Source organism: Thalia democratica, chromosome 3, assembly GCF_965202585.1.
Source record: "Thalia democratica chromosome 3, ktThaDemo2.hap1.1, whole genome shotgun sequence".
Taxonomy (NCBI): domain Eukaryota; kingdom Metazoa; phylum Chordata; class Thaliacea; order Salpida; family Salpidae; genus Thalia; species Thalia democratica.
This window is the reverse complement of record NC_139167.1, coordinates 43,255,543-43,274,090: the sequence shown is the minus strand read 5'-3', so window position 1 is coordinate 43,274,090 and position 18,548 is coordinate 43,255,543. Positions and strand designations below refer to the sequence as shown.

At 25.4% G+C, this 18,548-nt stretch overlaps 1 protein-coding gene across 3 annotated transcripts in view; it reads left to right on the top strand.

The window, feature by feature from the left end:
• Positions 1-18,548, top strand: part of LOC145832686 (helicase ARIP4-like) — a 59,268-nt gene that overhangs the window by 22,889 nt on the left and 17,831 nt on the right. For all 3 annotated transcript variants that reach the window (XM_082939992.1, XM_082939991.1, XM_082939990.1), the window contains exons 9-19: positions 3,112-3,251; positions 4,130-4,305; positions 5,260-5,408; positions 7,480-7,676; positions 8,289-8,478; positions 8,694-8,875; positions 11,506-11,593; positions 16,450-16,655; positions 16,953-17,081; positions 17,340-17,477; positions 17,801-17,868. In XM_082939992.1, coding sequence (XP_082796118.1) covers positions 3,112-3,251; positions 4,130-4,305; positions 5,260-5,408; positions 7,480-7,676; positions 8,289-8,478; positions 8,694-8,875; positions 11,506-11,593; positions 16,450-16,655; positions 16,953-17,081; positions 17,340-17,477; positions 17,801-17,868 — 1,663 coding nt within the window. The remainder of the gene's footprint in view (positions 1-3,111; positions 3,252-4,129; positions 4,306-5,259; positions 5,409-7,479; positions 7,677-8,288; positions 8,479-8,693; positions 8,876-11,505; positions 11,594-16,449; positions 16,656-16,952; positions 17,082-17,339; positions 17,478-17,800; positions 17,869-18,548) is intronic.

Here is an 18,548-nt window from a genome sequence, read left to right as displayed (position 1 = left end):
TTAAAGAGACCATAATTGAAAATATATATATAAAAAAAAAAGTTTGTAGGTCTTATTAATATCTACATGCTAGTTTTTCTCTTTGCAAAATTTTAAATAGTTTTTGAGATATTTAAAAATTATTATGTTTTAAAACTTATTTTAGCCATATCTCAAAAAATAATTAAAGATACTGCAAATAAAAAATGGATTATAGAAATCAATAAAAATTACATACGTTTTTAAGAATTTTATTTGTATATATATTACTTTTTGAGTTGTGGCCCTTTAAAACATTTTTTAACAATTTGAATTGTTAGAGTTTGAATAGTCGTGCATCCAAAATTATATTAAACAAAAAAATATTTAAAATTATGTCATATATCGTTTTCAATGTGTCTGTATACACTTAATTATTTAATGAAGAAACATTTGTAGTAGAATATGATGCTTAAATTACACTTAATCTAACCTAAGAATTAAAGGGTTGCTACTCTTTAAGTCAATAAAAAATGTTCTGAGTGACCCAAGTCATCTTTTTTTTTACTTTACAATATCAATAAAATTAGGTTCTTAAATAAAGTATGTTTGAGAAATAAAACCGAGAAAACATTTGGTTCGAGGTATTTATAAATCTTAAAACTATCCTGAGCATTTTATATAAAAACTAATCTCGCCTGAATCATCCTAAGTTTTTTTTTAGATATTCGTAATATCCTGAGTCACCCTGATATTTTCAAAAGTTTTAAAATATCCTGAGTTTCCTAAGTGTGTGGCAACCCTGGTGTTAGTTTAGATTTTTTTTTCAAAACTGAGCATCAGTGTACACTGTACATACATTAATGTGCATGTAAATTGACCTATCTTCACTGAGAGTCTAATTTTTAAAATCAAGGATTTATTTTGAATAAATAAACGTTTTTCCTAATATCATTTTCTTACTTTAATTAAAAAACTATGTGCGCACTTAAATATAATAGGCATCTGTGTACATTAGTGTGCAGAAAGCTTAGTAGAAATATTAAATGTTTTCTGAACCCCAAAATTGTTTACTTAATGTCTTTTTTTATTTTGTTTGAATTGTGTCTGTACGCACTTAAATATACTTAAAGTGAAAAAACAACTATAATAGAATAAAATTATGCTTAGATTACAATTAATTCAAATTAAGTATTAGTAAAAAAAATTCCAGAAACGAGCTTTTGTGTACATTGGTGTGCATAGGACTGAATTTAAAATGCACAGAAAACTTATGAAAAAAAATGTGTCAAACAAAAGTTGAATAAACTAATATACTTTATGTCTTAATGTTATATTGTTTCAAATGTTTTTGTACACACTCAAATATAATAGATAGTGATAAAACGTCTGTAAGAGAAACTTAGGTATAAATTACATTAAAAAAATTAAATTGTAAAGAAATGATATATTAGTTAATAAATTAATGTGCAATGTGCATTACTTTTTTACACAATAGAATAAATTTACACTTAGTTTATCTATTTAATAAGTATGTATTACATAACTAACTTTTTTTAAGTACTTTTAAAACTTTGTTTCAGACCAGTAACTATTGTAAGAAGTAAGTTATTATCTAAACAGATGAAAAAAAATTCTAGAAAGCTAATTTGTCTTTTTTAAGTTTTAATCCTAAGCAGTAAATTTATTGATGGTTTTAAAATGTTGTACATGGACGTAAAACTAAATTAATTAAATTACAACAAATCATAAAAAAAAATCAAATGGAAATATATTGTTGTTCAGCGGGCCACAATTACATGCTCGCGGGCCGCTCTTTTTTCTTTCGCGCGGGCCGCATTCTGTTCAAAGAAAAAGCGTGGTCGCAGGCCGCAGATTTACCCTTCGCGGCCGCAGTTTGCTGACCCCTGCTATACAGTTATGCTTATATGATGATTATTATATTACAAATTCACAGTGGACCGAAACCGCGTTGAACTTAAATTAGGGGGTGTTATATCGTGTAAAGTTGATATTCGTAAATCTTTTATAAAGTTTAAAATTTAAACTTAAGAAGGAGGCAAGGTCAACTCATATTTTAATGAATTTTGTGACTAACATCTTGTAATAATTATTACAATGAAAATCAACTTTTTATACTGATACTGTTCAAAAACTTTAGAATAAGTTTTAAAATGGATTAAAAAAACATTTGCAAAGTTGTTTAAGAAAGTTTAGAAGTATACTTTGCGGATTTGGTATTGATTATTTTATAGATTTGATAGAATCTAGTAGGTTTTTGGTTGTTTTTGATAATACATATTATATCTTCAGCCTGTCCGCAGTGTACCTGAAGGGGGTAAAGGGGTGGGGATTGAGAATTTTTTTTACAAAAATTTACACTGGATTTATATAAAAACTAAGTATAAACATAAGTCAGTTTTTATAGAATATAAAAATATTACTTAACTTTAGAGATGTAGTCAAATTTGTTAAAGTTTTTTATACTAAGTTTGTTAAAAAATGATAATAAAAATTATATTCCAAAAAATAGGGTCTTTTGTCAGTTGATAAATATTATAAGGTTTTAAGAGCAACCCTGCAATAAAAGTTTTTTGGTTTTAGAAATGTTTATAAGCTAAATGTAAATCTGAATTACCAATTAATAAAAAAGCAAGTATGTTGCAATTATACATTTGATCTTCAGAAACTTCTTCAATAACTTATTGATTTAGTGGATGAGTTTTTTGATTTTTATCAATATAAAACTAATAAATTATTTTTAGTTCTCAAGTTTTAAACAAGTCTTCATGTATTAATATGCTTGGCAACAAAAACTAAACTAGTAAAGTTATGTAATTGAATGTTATAATTTTGTTATTATTTATAAGTAAGTCATCTCATCAATTTAATGAAAAGCTCGTTAAAATTTTTGTTAAAGTTTTAGTGTTAAATTGTTAAGTTTTATTGTAAGTAAAATAAAATTATAGCGGCCCGCAAAGAACTTTGCTTATAATGCCCTGTTTCTTGCTTGTAGAAAGCTACCTAACTCTTATATAAAATATTAAAAAAAATATTAATTTTTTAATAACATTTCAGAGAAAAATAGTGGTAATAGTATTCAGTATTTATTTATGACTATCAAAACTTCTACTAACTATATGACTTATTCAGGTTAATACGTTGATGAATTGGGTAGCTGAATTTGACAAGTGGCTTCCACCAACTAATAGTTTGTGTAATAATGATGATGTAAAGCCACGAAGTTTTACAGTTCATATTTTAAGAGATATTCACAAAACAATAGATGCTAGGTAACATCAGTATTATCATATATTTACTGATTATTTTTAACTTGAAACTTATTTGTTATTATTATTGTTTTAGTTTATATAACTTGAAAATTTTACATGTGCATTGTATTTTTATATTTTTATTAACTGTTGTGGTATACTTAGTGTAGTGTTTTTTTAAACCTTTTCAAAAGCTGTACGCAGTATCTTTTTGTAAAGTAAGTTCTTGCACACTAGACTATAAAAAAGGTTATAAAAAGCATACCTTTTTTTTGAGTGTTTTAATAAATATTTTATTAAAAAATTAATTTATATTACAATTAGCTTTTTTAATATAACAAGAAAAAACAAAAATTATAAAAATTTCTTTTTTTGCATTGCTAAATTTTATCTGAACAGTAAAATAATTTCTATGTACGTTACTATGCATATATGCACACCTTTAGAACCACTGCTGTAATGCTTAGTAAAGCTTAACATTGTAGTCATTTTTTATAAACATATTTTTATTTAAAATTTTAATAAACAATTTATATAAATATTTCGTCAACTGTTACATTATAGGTACATCATCTAACTTTACAATAAATTAAAATAATATGCAAACAGTATACTATTTAAACAATTTTTTGATAAAATGCTTTTATAACTTCGTTTTGATAATTTAAACATTAAGAAATATAAAAGTTACTTTATTTTTTGCTTTAGGAAAAATATGATAACGTGAATAAGCTTTTATTTTTTGCTTGTCATAAAGTAGTTTTAATCAATTAAATGTAAGGAATGAGTTCAGTATTTTACACCAGAGTGATAAGTAAAACTATTTTTATTCGAATACATTTGTCTAATATAAATTTGTTGTATAGTAGTTGAAAACTAGTAGTTTTACCAATTTTTAGATCAAAGGTTGTGACTAAATGGACAGAAAAGGGTGGTGTGTTATTGTTAGGTTATGAGATGTTCAGACTATTGACTACAAGTAGAAATGCACGTTCTAGAAAAAAAAAGAAGAAGCCTAAGGTAAGCCAACCTATTGATGTAGACGAGGAAGATAGGAAATCAAATCTACACAAAGGTTTACAATATATTTTGAACAAAAAAAAAACTACTCAATTACAGTAAACTCCTAAAGTTAATAATATTTTATAGATACGAGCTTTTAAGTCGTAATTACAAGTTATCTTTATTATTATCGTTTAATTTTTTCTATAAGTATTTGTAAAAAAATAATTTGTTTAATATTAGAATATATTTAATATTTTTATAGCCTGCTTTTTTAGAAATGATGTATCATCTCATCTCTTTTTCCATGTATTTGTATAAAAAAATTGTATAAAACTAGTCATCTAAGTTTGAAACAATTAATTTTCACTTAATAAACTTTTCATTAATTTACCTTGAACTTTACTTTTACTGTTTTAGTTTCTACATCCTACTATGACACAGTAGTTACTAACATAATTTTTTTGTGTATCTGCCAACATATCAATTACTAAATTAAATGTATGTTTTGTTCATTTAAAAAATACATAACTTAATAAAATTGTTTTTGACTAAATAGTTTCTGAACATTTTATGTTTGTACAATTTTATGAAAAGCTATTTTACCTAGCAACAATTGAAAAAAAAAAGAAGGTAATTGCTACACTGCTTTATTTTAGAGTTTGTTTTAAAATAAATATTTCCTATTCTATAACAAAGTTTCAATGTTTACAGCATTTACCTTCAAATAATTTTGTCACTTTAGAAAAATAAAAATAAAATCATCTTAACTACACATTAGATTTGATGCAAAAGAGCATCAAATCAACAGGATACTTAATAGAACATAGATGAAATAATCGCTTTTGAGAAAGTTTAATTTAAATTTAGTTAATATTTTTCGATTAATTCATTTTTTGATTTAAATTTTGTGTAAAAATTTGACAGACTAAAGCTATTTTAATCAGTTTTATATAGTAAGATAAACTAATAGCATGTATTGTAAATACTTGCAAAGTTTAAACTGTTCAAATATTTTGTTTTAAAGGTTTAATGAGTATGTTGCTGAATCCTGGTCCTGATCTTATAATTTGTGATGAAGGCCATAGGATTAAAAATAATGGTGCTCGAACATCTGAAAGGTTGAAAGAAATAAAAACTAAACGACGTATTGTCCTAACTGGCTACCCTATGCAGGTTGTAGAGTTATGGAATAATTGATTAAAAAGTTATGAGAAATTATTAAGTAGTAATTTTTTTGTTAAATATATGTCTTTGTGATACTTGAAAAAAATATTTGAACAGTATATTATTGATAGTTCTTAAAGTGAGTGCTTGAGATTTATATTTTATCATATGAACATAAAAATACATATCTAATTGTTAAAACTTTCTAAGAGCAAAATGAGAATTAGTAGAATTATAAAAAGTCGACTGAAAAAACTGTAAATTATGAACAATTTCCCTGGCATAGTTGCCATAGTTTGGGTTTCTGTAAATCCTGTGGTTCTAAACGCTATTGTTTCTTACACTTAAATTTTTATGTAGATAGTTTTGACAAATAAGTGCAAAATAAGAGTTATTAGATTTAAGAAAGCTTTATAAATCACGACTCAGTTTTCAGAACAAATTTAAGGCGTACATCCAAATCAATTTAAGATGGCAACTATTTTTTTTTGCTGTAGAGTAGACACCTTAAACTAGGATAACAGTTTATGTTAGAAATGTTCGGTCAAACTGAATGTTTGTTGAGTTAAGGACTATCTTATATGCTCATATATGTTTTTATTATAAGCGACATTCAAAATCTTCATTTAAAATTAATAATGAAACAGTTCTGATCATTAATTGTACAATAAGATACACAGTTCTGTAAACTAAATATATTTCGAGCAATAAAATACAAAGCTACCAGGAGATAAGATTTTACAAACTTATATAGTAACAAAGTAATCATAAAGTAATCAAAAGAGTAAGTAAAGACAAAACAATTAGTATCACTTGAAATTAGTTAATCTTACGTTATAATTTATCTATAGTAAAACTAAACATTAATATAATGACAATTAAACGCCTTATAGAGTATTACGAAAATAAAGAAACAGTCTAACCCAAATATTTTTGCTTACATAAAACAGGTTCCCTTAATAAAATACAAATAGCTTCTAGTTTAAATAAACCGAAAACGTTACTAAATTTTTTAACTATTTTAAACTTTTTTAAATTATAATTGTTTTCACATGTTGAGTTATTTACAAGTTATTTAAATTTTAATTTTCAATCCGATTGTAGTTTAAAGAGATCAGTGAATCTGGTCATAATTCTGTGTCATCGTGCACATAAAATTTGTTCCCCAGAGCTAATACTAAGTGGAATCAATCAGATCAAGTTACTATTAAACAAAAATGGGTACCTACAAGAGTTAGTTAACAAAACAATTAAATTACATTTGATAACTTGGATATAAGAAAGACATAAGGAACTGAAAAATGTGTAGTTACTTTAAAACTCCCACCCATTAATAAAGTTTAAGAAATGTTAGAAAAGAAAATTTGCCAATAAGAAAAACATATTATGCAGCCAACCCAAGTATTTTCACGTCAAAACCACTAATAACACCATGCGGTAAAGGTTTAATATCCAGCTTAAATAAAAGTATGGTAGTTTACCACTTCAGCTGCTGTTGTAAAGCAAGGTATATCTGATTGACAACAAGACAACTAAGAAAAATGATAAAAGAGCATGTGCCAAGGAGTGTAGAGGATTTTTGCTATTCAGAAAAGAAATACGATATACCAGTTAAAATTCTGAACGCTTCAAACGTTTGTTTATTGCAGAAAATTTTGTAAATAACTCAACGTGTGCAAACAGTTATAATTTAAAAAGGTTTGAAATAGTTAAAACACTTAGTATAGTTTTCGAGATATTTAAACTAGAAGCTATTTGTATTTTATTAAGGGAACCTGTTTTATGTAAGAAAAAAAATTGGGTCATACTCTTTCTTTATTTTCGTAATACTTTATAAAACGTGTTATTGTCATTATATTAATGTTTAGTTTTACTATAGATTAGTTATAATGCAAGATTAACTGATTTTAAATGACACTAATTGTTTTGTCTTTCTCTTACTTACTCTCTTACTTATTTACTTACTCTCTTGATTAATTTATGATTACTTTGTTTCTGTATAAGTTGATAAATCTTGTCTTTTGCTAGCTTTGTAAACTACTGATGAAAGGAATAAATAATATATTATTTTTCTGAACAGAACAATTTGGTCGAGTATTGGTGCATGGTTGATTTTGTTAGACCAGAATATCTTGGATCAAAACGTCAGTTTTATAACTTGTTTGAGCGACCAATTACAAACGGACAAGGTACTGATAGCACTAAAGAAGATAGGAAATTAATGAGATGTAGGTCTCATGTTCTTCATAACTTGCTAAAAGGCTTTGTTCAAAGAAGGTTGTAAAATTTATTTTTATTTAATGTAAAAATTAATTCAAACTATATAGATATAAAAATCTAGTTTATACATGTTCTCAAACTATTGTCATTAATTACCCATTACTAAACTTTGCTAAACTATTAGGTGAAATATGAACTCTTAACAAACTGGGTTTGAAGTAGTTATTAAATTATTTATTTATTGTAAAGGTTTGTATTATAACAAACAAATTATAAATTAATGATATGCAAATTTTAGCAAAAGTAACTTTTATATAAAACGCAATTAAAGGAAGTATAAACAAGTAATAACCAAACAAACAACACTTAGACAATAAGACTTTATTTACTTGATACGTTACAATTACTATTATGTACATTGTAATCAGTTTGTTTCAAAATTTTAGTTACAGTTATCTAATTTTTACCTGCATATAAATAGTTTTATAAATAGAGTTCAAAATTGTTTATTCAGATTTTTTAATTTAAACGTAAGATAAATTGAATTGACTGAGCTTCAATAAATTTAAGCTAAAACTGTTAATAGTCAAAGTTGAAGTCTAATTGCATTTTAGGTAATTTAGATAATCTTTTTTTTCTAATTAGAAAACTAATAAAATAAGTTTTTAGGTCACACTCCGTATTATGTCACTCTTTACCCGAAAAAAAAGAATATGTGTTGATGGTTAGACTAAGCAAAATCCAAAAAAAGCTTTACAATGCATACATGAGGGCAAGGAGTAATCAACAGGAAGATTCTTCTTCTGTTTCTTGGCAATCTTGTTTGAACCCCATTCGTGCATTTTCTGTTTGTTGTCGGGTACGTTATTTGAAAAAAATTAAAATTTTAGGTTTATTTTCCGGCTCTTAGTTTTAGGCTAAATATACCTGTATAATTTACTTGATAAAAAATATTATGTTTGCATACTTTTGATAGTTTGTTGAAAAAATAGTGTAAGAAAATATTCTAAAGTTTTAAGTTTAATGTTTACAGTTTTTAATTTGTTATTCTTGTTTTTATTTTATTTTTTGCAGATTTGGAACCATCCAGACGTTTTGTACAAAACTTATCAAGAGCAAATAGATTTAAATGCTGATCTAGAACTGGAGTTAGATTTTGAAATAAGTAGTAAAAATAAACAATCTGTTAAACAAACTAATAAAAGTTTAACAGATTCAAATAGCATAAGGTTGCTCAAAAGAAAAGCCGATGCAAAGTTAGTTTACTTAATTACTTCATGAGCAAAATACGAATTTGTACAAGATATTCCTATAACCTACTTTAAAAGGCATGGGGGGGAGTCAAACATAAAAAAAAAAAGATTTTACCGAAATAAGATTTCATTAAACCACTGAAGATCTCGTTTAAATTGTTTAAACGAGTTAAACATTGTTTTGGTAATTGTTTTGATTGTCACAAAGTCAGGAAAGTCAGGAAAAACAAAAAAAAAAGACAAAAGTCAAGAAAGAAAGGGATCTTCCAAAAAAATTGAGGAAAAGTCAGATATTTGATATGAACAAAATAAATAAGAAAGTTTATTATCACTAAAAACTGCATTTTGTAAATGTTATTTTCCAAAAAATTTTGCTTTCGCCATACACATTTTTTAGGAAATAATTGAATTTTTGGAATAAATTAAAACTTTTTATGATGTTAAATAAATAAAAACTTTTATATGACGTGAGTTTTATAGAATAGATGAAATATTTTAAGAAAAGCATAATAATAACCTAAAAAAAGTAAGTTTAGTATAGTAAGTTTAGTAAAGTTTAGTTAAGTGTAGTAAAGTTTAGTAAGTTTAGTAAGTTAGTTTAGTAACGAGTATTTTTGGGTGCACAACTATTTAAAATCTAACAATTCAAATTCCAACCGTTAAGTTTTTTATTTCTGAGTAATTATCTCTTTTAATTAATATTAAAAAGCGAAAATGTTTTACCGTCATGTTCTTATTAATTATATGTACAAGAGCATTTTTTATTCTTTTAAATTCAAGTTTTTGTTGAGATATGGCTATAATATGTTTTCAAATTTACTAAAATATAGTACCTTTTTTCTGCTTTTATAAATATATTTTTTCAGATTTTTTTTTCTAACGTAATCTTAATAATTAAACCTACTTGAGCACTTTTTATTTTTATCAAGTATATACTTTTAGAGACGTTACCCCATAAACATTGTTTTAAAAATTTGAATTGTCATGTAACCGTATTTTTTGACATTTGAAAGTTGTTGCAAAACAGCTTTTCAAAAAAATTTAATTTACTAAAAGTTAAAACTATTTAAAATATAAATTATTGTTATAAGTAATGGATCAAATTGTTTTTTAACCTATTTACTATACTTTTTTTGATAACTTTAATAGTTACTCACATTATGAACTTCAGTATATGAACAATAAGCTACTTTGTTAACTAAATTTAATTTTTGTGGGTATCTTTTTAGTTTACATGAAGCAATTTTAGTAATTATATTTCAACAATTTTTTGAAAAGTTCGAAGCCGATTATTTTATATTGTTAACTTTTGGTTTATTTTAACAGTCAAAATTATAGCACTCATTTTTTTAGAATTTAATGATAATATAAAAGCCCTACAGGGCGAAACATTGCTTTATAATAAAAACTTTGAAATATTAAGTTTGACTTATTTTATTTTAACTTTAGTAAGATTATGAAAAAAATTATTATAGCCAATGTATATTTACAACAATATTGTAAGATTTTTTTTTTCTTACTGTGTTAAAAAACTGTTACAAAGTTAAAAAATAAATCTTTTCCGTAAAGTTTTTTTAATTGTTTTGTTAAATCTCAAACTTTATGTAAATAAAGTATAAATTTTAAAAACTAGTCACTTAAATTTGTTATAAAGCTAAAAAAGCTTTGAAATTTTACATTAAATTAAACAAAAAAATTTTTAAATTATTTTACTGAATGTCTTTTTAGGCAGTCAAAATTCATGGGTTGAAAAATATAAAACTTTTAAAACTTGATACATTCTTTAAAAATATTTTACAGTGTTTAGTCTTTGAATGTTTCAAATACATAAGTAGCATAGTTTTTTATAAACTCACGTTAACTTAATACAACACAATCGACCAACGAATTTCTGTTCTCAAAAAAATTAGTTTTTAGGTATTTTTATTTTATACTTATCTTGAAATTAGTACACAGATTCATGGTTTATAGGTATAAGAGAGTTACGTGTTTTAAAGCTATTTTTTTTTATAATGAATCTCACAACTTTTTTAGCACTTATTATATACAAAAGCACCTTAAAAAGGCTATTTAAAAGACGGCAGCAGTCTGCAGCACAATAAACATTTCGCTCTTTTTTTACATTACATTTAAAATTTTGGCTCACAATAAAATAAGTTGAAAATTGTGTGCGGTTTATAGAGAAAAAGAAAGATAATGCGAACGAAGTTTTACTGCATTATTTGGTAAGCAGAGAAAAGAGCAAAATGCATAAATAAAAGTGTTTTATATTACATTATTAGCTCTCTGCTGTTAGTAGTGGTCAGTTTTCAATTTAAACGCTTATAAACTTGAAAAAAAATTTGAGTTTACTGCATTTTATAGCCATTTGTTTTAAAAAAGTAAAGGTTTTTAAGTAGAGAATAATCTTTTTAAATTTCAAAACATCGCAATTATAGAACGTACTAATACTGATTTTGATATACATTAATCTATCTGAATAGAACTATAAGAATAATATTTACGGCATTAAATAAATTATTTTAATTGATTTAAAAAAACATTTAAAATAGTTTGTTTTACAAAGTATTAGTATTAGTTCCTAAGTAGAGTATTATTGATAATTTTAGATGATTGAACATAATAATATTTAGTGTTGATTCTGGTGAAGAACAAAATGTTTTTAATTCTCCTAAATCCATGTCAAGTATTGAAGAAAAGGAAAAGGAAAATTATGAATGGGTTAGTTTATTTACAAGAAAATATATGAAATTTATATTCAGCCTAAATAAGTAAATAGCCTAAAACTTGAATAAGTTAATTTTGTCATTGGTTTAATTGTTTTCTTGCAATTTGATTTTATTCTTTTTTGTTTAAACTTAATCAGTCTTAATAAGAAGTAAAACACATTGACGATCCTTGATATATATATATTTTTCAATTCTTAGTTGCTTTTATAATATCAGGTAATTAAAGTTAGTATTTTAGTTTAGCAATACATACATAAATATTTGGTTGTGAATTACTTCTCGTTTTTATCAAGTTTCTAATTTATTTGAAAAAAATGTGTCTATAGTTTTCAACTAGACAAACACTTTAAACCATTTAGTGATGTATAACCTTATTTTATGTCCCAAGTGCTGTTTGCGTTACTCTTAAGAAAAGAGAAAATAAATATAAATCAGAATAATAATGAAGTTTTTAGCTGTTACAAGTAAATGAACTTAATTTTTTTGATTATTGTTTTTTTAACTATAAGTATTACTTTGTTTCTTCAATATTTGCTATAGAAGTCAAAGATTTTAAGTTAAAGTTTGAAAGTAATTTTTAATGCTGTAATTTAGCTTTAAAACTTTTTATTTTTTACATTGTTATTTTCTAATACTACGTTTTAAATAAAGCTTGACTAAACTATAAATTTATAATATAAAAAAACAACTAATTTTCGTATCGTTTACTCAGTTTCAATGTTTAACACCTATAACTAAATATATATATGTATATATAATAATAACAAATTATACAATATCCTTTCTTTATTACACTAAGTTTTATCCAGTATTTATTTCGGCCATCATCAACAAAGTTGAGATGAGTTGTTACCGCAAGATCAACAACAACAGCATCCGAGACAATCCTACGACCGGTTTCGTCCTTATTAGGACTCATCCACAAACGGTAGCTTCAGTACTTTGTATTTAAGCCCGCTTATTTAAGATCACAATAGCGGTTTCTTGCGACTATTCCTGCCTGATGAGACCCAATAAGGACGAAACCGGTCGTAGGATTGTCTCGGATGCTGTTGTTGTTGATCTTGCGGTAAATATCATTGTTTATTATTTATTGCACTAACACATGTTTCTGTGTGTTAACGGATTAACACTTCAATGGAGCTACGAAATCAAAGAATTACTTTATAATTTGTTATTATTTTGTATTCCAGTGAACTTGTTTCGCTAGGATCTTTTATTAACAAACGCTTTAATTTATATTTATGAATAGTTATTTATATACATATATATTAACACAAAACTACGTTTTACTAATATAAATGTTTCACTGTTCTGTTAGACAGAACAGCTCTTCAGTTAGTTAGTTTATTGTAAAATAGTATCTTTAAACATATTTTAAAATGTACATGATATCAAGCAAAACACTTTAAGGATTGTTATGTCACTATATAAATCATTAAAAAATATAAGACACACTAAGTTTGCATAAACGTTTAAAATTATTGTTGAAAAATATTTATAATTACTAAAAAGTTCATTTCGTTTATTTAAAGCTAGATTTGAGTTTAGTTTTGAGATCTCGTGTTTTTCCATATTGCAGAGAGTGCAGCCATGTTTTAAATTTAATTTGTTTTTTTTCGTGCTAAAATTTCCCAGTTAATGCTAAAATCTTTATTTCTATCTTTCAAATCCGAAATATATTTCGAAATCGTAGTTTTTAGTTTGTAACTACGGTTATTAAAAAGAACATTTATAGCGTGTGTACCTACTTTTAAACGATAAACCTAATGAGCCAACATACTGCTTACTTTTCTCTGATGTTATTATAGTCGCTCTATAGATAAAATTTAATAATAAGCAACTACCATCCACCATGCATTTATCTCTGCAGTTGCATTGTTTTCGTTCCTATGCCTTATCTTCTAACATTTTGCGACTATGAGACATTATCCTTTCACATATTTGGCATGCACGAGTACGAAATTTTCAACAATTTTGTATTTTTCGGCAGTTTGATTACCACATCCTTTGATAAAAGCCACCCATATAAAACCATATTCAACCGCAATATATCGCAAATTATCATACAGTTGTACAAGCAATTTTAGAAGCAAAATAACAGAACACAGCAATAATATTTTAAACAAAAATAATATAAACGATAAAAGTAACTCAAAAGATAAACTTTGCAATTGACGCAAAGAACCTTGCCCTTAAAACAACCAATACCTAGTTTCTAACATAATCTATAGAGCAACAGTTACATCCAATAAAGCAACCGAACAGTGCTTGGGATCTACAATAAATAGTTTCAAACAAAGATATAGGAATCACAAATCTTCATTCAGCAACACTAACAAAAGACATACAACAGAACTGGCAAACTACATTTCGAATTTAAAAGATATTAACACAGAATATTAAATTAAATGGGAAATGCTAAACAGAACAAAATCAAAATTTAATACAAAATTCGGCTGCAGTCTTTGCAACTTAGAAAAATTCGAAATTAATAAATCAGACAAGACCATAACACTAAACAAGAAAAGCGAAAGACAAAATATATGCATTCATTACTAAAAATACTTTTTCAGCAAAATTAAAGCCAACCAAATATTAAATCAAACTAAAGTTAAGCCGCGTACACGACCAGTTAAAAACATTTTTCTTATACAACTTTTCCAAACTTTTCAAAATGCACAAATTCTTAAACCAGTAACAAAAATGAAAACAGCGTATTTTTCAAACTTTACTTGCTGCACAAAAACCTTCATTATTACTACGTGATAATATTTATAAAAAAATTAAATTCTAAATTTTTGTTAATCTTTTTTAATAAACTTTAGCTTTGCTGAGGAGAATATGGGACGTTATATCTCATATACGAAACGGTCGTCTAAATCTGTTTATTTATTATATAATCTAATAAATAAATATGTATATATCAGTAAAACAACGTTTTCAAATACAGTTGTTTCTATATTCTGTTAAATAGAGCAGCTCTTCAGTTTGTTTATTGTAGTAATATGTATATAACTATTCAAAATTTAAACTTAATCGTTTGCTAATAAAGATCCTAGCGAAACAAGTTCACTGGAAATATAATGATAATATATTTAAATAGTACTCTTTCTTTATTAAACTAAAACATGTTTCTGTTTCTTCAACGGAGCTTTGTAAAAAAATATATACTGCTAGGGAAGAATAGAAGCTAAAGTAGGTGTACATATGTGATTAAATAATTCTAGTAGGTGTACATAAAAATAATTCTATAGTTTATTTTAAATTAATGATTAAAAATACTATATTTTATTTTGTATGTTATTTTACTTTATCATAATTTAGATTTAATTGTAATGAAGTTCTGCAATTACTTGCATTGTTCATTGTTTGAATTCTGAATATTTAGAGAATATTTAGAGCTAGACATCAATGACAATATATTGAAGCGAACTCTTAAAGCACCCAAATGAGCCAACGAGAAACGAGGATTAATCAGGCGTAAATTACTGAGGAAACATTTCATAAATAACATAACAAATACATTTTTATGTGTGCAGTTAGTGTGTTTTTTTTTGTAGCTGAGAGAAGGATCTACTGAAAGAATTCTATTTTAACATTATTGGATTGCATTTTAATTGCAAGTATTGTTTTGATATAAAGTTAATACATAAACTGGTATTTAATTGATTAAATATTTGAGCTTGATTTACATGTTTATTAGTTTATTAAACTTTTTATAGTTTATTGCTCACTAAGTGTTTTAATTTAGTTTCTAGTTATTTAAAAAAAATCTTTTTAAATAGATCTAAATAATTGCCACTTCCAGGGTTGCTACTTTACCTGGAAAAACCTGGAATTCTACAATTTAGGCAAAAATAACCTGGAAAAACCTGGAATTTGAGAAATTTCGAAAAAAAAGGAATTTTAACAACTTTCACATGTTCAGTAGTTAAATTTCGATATGAATCAAAAAAACTATCATATAAATAAAAAAAATTTGTCATCATCAAATTTTTTTTATTTAAAAAGATATTTAAAGTAGCTTTACAATATCTTTTCAATGTTTTTATACTATTTAACATAGTTTCTTACCTTAAAGTTAACTTTAAAATAAAAATAGACCCAAAAATGTGTACTTTTAAAAACCTGGAAATTTTTTTGAAAAAAACAAGTGGGAATCCTGCAGTTCTTTATTTGTTTTATAGTTTACTACACTAAGCTTGGTTTATTATTAAGTTTGCACTTTTGTCAAGTGATTTATAAAAGTTTTAAAAATAACTTATATTTTTGAAATAGAGATTTTGTAATATTGTTTTGTGGTTCTTTTAAATAATAGATACATCACCCAAACTGTCTTGTCTGGTTTATACAAAGTAGTCTCAAATAGAATCAAATATTTATTAGATAGTAATTAAATAAGGTTGGTTTTAATTATGATGAGTAGTACCAATAAATTAAGCGTACCAGAATCCACACCTTTTATAATAATTACAAATATTATAGAGTTTTTTATCAGTCGGGGTTAACATTATGTATTGTATCTATTATTAATAACTAATCTACATTAATCTATAGTATTTATTCTTATTTTTTTAAAACACATACATACACCTACTTAAGCTTCTATTCTTTCCTTACAGTATTTATTTTTTTACAGAGCTCCGTTGAAGAAACATGTGTTAATTTAATAAAGAAAGAGTTATTTTAAAATTTGTTATTATTAAACATATATATTTATATTTTTGTTTTGTAAACGTTAAAAAAATAAATGTAGTGATTAAATTTTTTTTGTTTAGTTAAATACCTTACTTGCTTTTTCACAAAACAGAATGATTTAGTTTTTATTTGTGGTATATAACATAGATTGGAAAGACGTATGAAAATTTCCAAACAATGGATTTAAATCAGTCAGGAAAGATGACGGTATTGTTGCATCTTGTAGAAAAATCTGTCAGTATAGGTGATAAAATTCTTGTATTCAGCCAGTCTTTGTCCACTCTTTCACTAATAGAAAGCTTTTTTTCGTCTATGACTGTTCCTAAGTATCCTGGTTCTACTGGCATGTCAAAGTTTGTAAACATTTTCTTAATATGGTATCTATGTTATTTTTTATCAAGGTAAATAATTATTGAAACATTAAATAAGTTCCCTTTTTTTTATGAACAGTGTAAAAAAATAGTTATTAAAAAGTTACAAAAAATTCTTGTACCTACTTGTAATCACAGAGTTATAAATTACTTTTTTCTTAAACAAAATAGAAACAATTAATACAGTATTTAAACATAGTTGCTAATTTTTAGTAATTAAAAAACTATGCTGATTTTGTTTATATAAAACATAGTTTCTATTGTAAAATGAAACTTTAGGAAATGGAAAAAAGGACGATCGTATCTGCGTTTAGACGGAAACACAAGCTCATCAGAACGAGAAAAACTTATTAATCAGTTTAATAATCCGAATAGTAATGACTTGTGGATGTTTCTTTTGTCAACTAAGTTTGTTTTTTATTAATAGTTATATAACGGTTTTTGAACTAAATTAATGACTAAAATACTTTAATTACACTTGAGCAGCTATTTAAAAACTTTAACGACGTTTAATATAAAACTGTAAAGATTGTTAAATAATGTTTTAATTTCCTTTTGCAATATCACTTTATACTTTGTTTTATAGAGCTGGATGTCTAGGTATAAAGATTGTAAAATAATGTTTTAATTTCCTTTTGCAATAATACTATATACTTTGTTTTATAGAGCTGGATGTCTAGGTATAAACTTGATAGGTGCAAACCGTGTCGTTGTAACTGATGCCAGCTGGAACCCTTGTTACGATGCTCAGGCTGTTTGTAGGTGCTATCGCTACGGACAACAAAAAAAAACTTATATTTATAGGTAGTTTTGTTTTTCAATACAATATCAATTATACTAACTGTCTAACCTATATTAATTATTCTAAAGCTTTTTAGTTTTCATTTGAGTCAGCTGTAGTATGTTTAATTAAAAAAATTTTACAAATATTTTTATGTAGTTATACTTATTAAGTATTAATTTTACTAATGCAATTTTATAGAAGTTCCAACTTCTGATATAGTTGTAAACATCAGTAAGTAAGCAAAGTCTTTTAGATTTTTAAATTATCTTACAAGTCATGTTAGCGTATTAGTCAGCTGTTATAACAGGTTATTACAAAAAATAAAACACTTTTTTCTGTTTAGGTTAGTAGCAGACCAGTCAATGGAAAAAAAAATATACGAAAGACAAGTTTCAAAGCAGGGAATGTCTGGTTAGTTTTAATTAACTTCGGTTACTACTTGTTACCATAAATTCAAAAAAAAAAACTTTGTTAGCAATATTGACTATAATAAATATATTACAAATAAAACAGATCTAAGTCAAGCAATAAATTTACTAAAAATATATTTTCATATATATTTTTTAGAAAAATATTATTGTTTCTAAGCATAAATTTAAAAGTTCTATGTTGACCATATCACCTTATTTTAAATACTAAGAAATACTATGTACCAAAAAAAAATTCTTATTACTTCTTTAAAAAAAGTATATTTTGAGCTGGAAAATACCTCGCGGGCCGCAGATTTTAGCTTTTAGGAATGTATTTGGCCTACGGGCCGCAGTTTGCCGACCCCTGAGATAGATTTTAATGGGTATTTTTCGTACATGCAAGCAATTTTTTTATATGCATGTCCATGTCAGAATCAGGAACTCGCCGGATCGAAATTTCAAATATTAATTCAGAACCAGCTGGATCCTAATTTTAAATATGTATGCGGAACCGGCAAGATCCTAATTTTGTTGATCCGGTAGATCACTAGTAAGTGCAAAAAAGAGATTTAAATTAGTTCTGATAAAAATATTCTTTTTTAACTGCAAGGTTAAAAACCTACGACAAAAACTTACGACAAAACGCTGAAGTAATATGACTATAAAAAATGCTGCTATTTT